General features: G+C 39.6%; 1 protein-coding gene across 1 annotated transcript in view; it reads left to right on the plus strand.

Annotated features, from left to right (window-relative positions):
* The window catches only part of LOC125027873 (serine-rich adhesin for platelets-like), an 8,013-nt gene extending 7,225 nt beyond the window's left edge, over window positions 1-788 (plus strand). The window contains exon 4 of the mRNA XM_047617004.1: window positions 1-788. This exon is cut by the window's left edge and continues 1,761 nt beyond it. Coding sequence (XP_047472960.1) covers window positions 1-788 — 788 coding nt within the window.
* The last annotated feature ends 944 nt before the right edge of the window (window positions 789-1,732 follow it).

Raw genomic sequence — 1,732 nt, forward strand, 5'->3', positions numbered from 1 at the left:
CAACTTCCACTTCCACCTCAACTTCTACCACTACAACTTCCACTTCCACCTCAACTTCTACCACTACAACTTCCACTTCATCTTCTACCACTACAACTTCCACCTCAACTTCTACCACTACAACTTCCACTTCAACTTCTACCACTACAACTTCCACTTCAACCTCAACTTCCACTTCAACCACTACAACTTCCACTTCAACCTCAACTTCCACTTCATCTTCTACCACTACAACTTCCACGTCAACTTCTACCACTACAACTTCCACTTCAACCACTACAACTTCCACTTCAACCTCAACTTCCACTTCTACCTCAACTTCCACTTCAACCACTACAACTTCCACTTCAACTACCACAACTTCCACTTCAACTTCAACCACTACAACTTCCACTTCCACTTCAACCACTACAACTTCCACTTCAACCACTACAACTTCCACTTCAACCACTACAACTTCCACTTCAACCACTACAACTTCCACTTCAACTTCAACCACTACAACTTCCACTTCAACTTCAACCACTACAACTTCCACTTCAACCACTACAACTTCCACTTCAACCACTACAACTTCAACCACTACAACTTCCACTTCAACTTCAACCACTACAACTTCCACTTCAACTTCAACCACTACAACTTCCACTTCAACTTCAACCACTACAACTTCCACTTCAACTTCAACTACTACAACTTCCACTTCCACCACTACAACTTCCAGTTCAACTTCAACCACTACAACTTCCAGTTCAACTACAACTACCACAACGACGACGGCCCCTTAATATTTCTTTCTCCTCTGGAAGTGACACACAAAACGGGAAAGGAGCAGAATGGAAAATGAATACCACATGTTGCTGTACTATTTTCTCATTTAAATTGTTTCAGTTAATTCTATTAACTGCTTTTGTTTGTACGCTGATTTGGCACGGTAATGCTGTCCCGTCTTCACAAAGCAGTTACATTCTATGTAGGCTTTATTATTTTTTGTGTGATTAAATATACTGTATGATGCTAGTAATGTGTATTTTTCTGCAAAGCCACCTATTTAAACATCTTTCTTACACACACACGCACAGATAGCTTTGCATAGTGGAGATCCATTCTGTTTACATATGCTATATTTATTCACTCTAGGTTAAAAGATTATAAGATATATGCATTTCTACGCACTTGATTTCAGTCAAAAGTCGAGGGCCTCTCACCATTACCGTTTTCAATACCAGATTTGGTATTAGTCCTTGAAACAAACATATTACGGTCTCGTAATTCACATTCCATTCACCAAAACACACAGGTTAAGAAATCAGGTCTGTGAAATAGGCGCGCACAGAGAGGACTTATGGAAACCGCTTTTAACTCGAATTAATCATTTAAAACAAAAAAGTACAGCTCCTGCCCACTGTTCATTCAGGGGTTCTGGGTTGGAAAGGGTATAAGACGATACTGTAATATGCTACTTACACGTTACTTGCATAGAAGAAATGGATGGCAAAGTAAAAAATCAATAACTGTCTGTGTTTTTGCCTTCTCACTGAAGGAAACGTCCCTTATAAACAGAGCAACGTCTAAGGGGAAAGAACAACCACGCTGAAAATTACACCTTAACCTATAATTAATGATTTTTTTTTTTTATCACACATACGTGAAGACATACACATATATGCGCGTGTGTGTGTGTGTTTACACGAGAGAGAGAGAAAGAGAGAGAGAGAGAGAGAGAGAGAGA

Source organism: Penaeus chinensis, chromosome 8, assembly GCF_019202785.1.
Source record: "Penaeus chinensis breed Huanghai No. 1 chromosome 8, ASM1920278v2, whole genome shotgun sequence".
NCBI classification, from domain to species: Eukaryota; Metazoa; Arthropoda; class Malacostraca; order Decapoda; family Penaeidae; genus Penaeus; species Penaeus chinensis.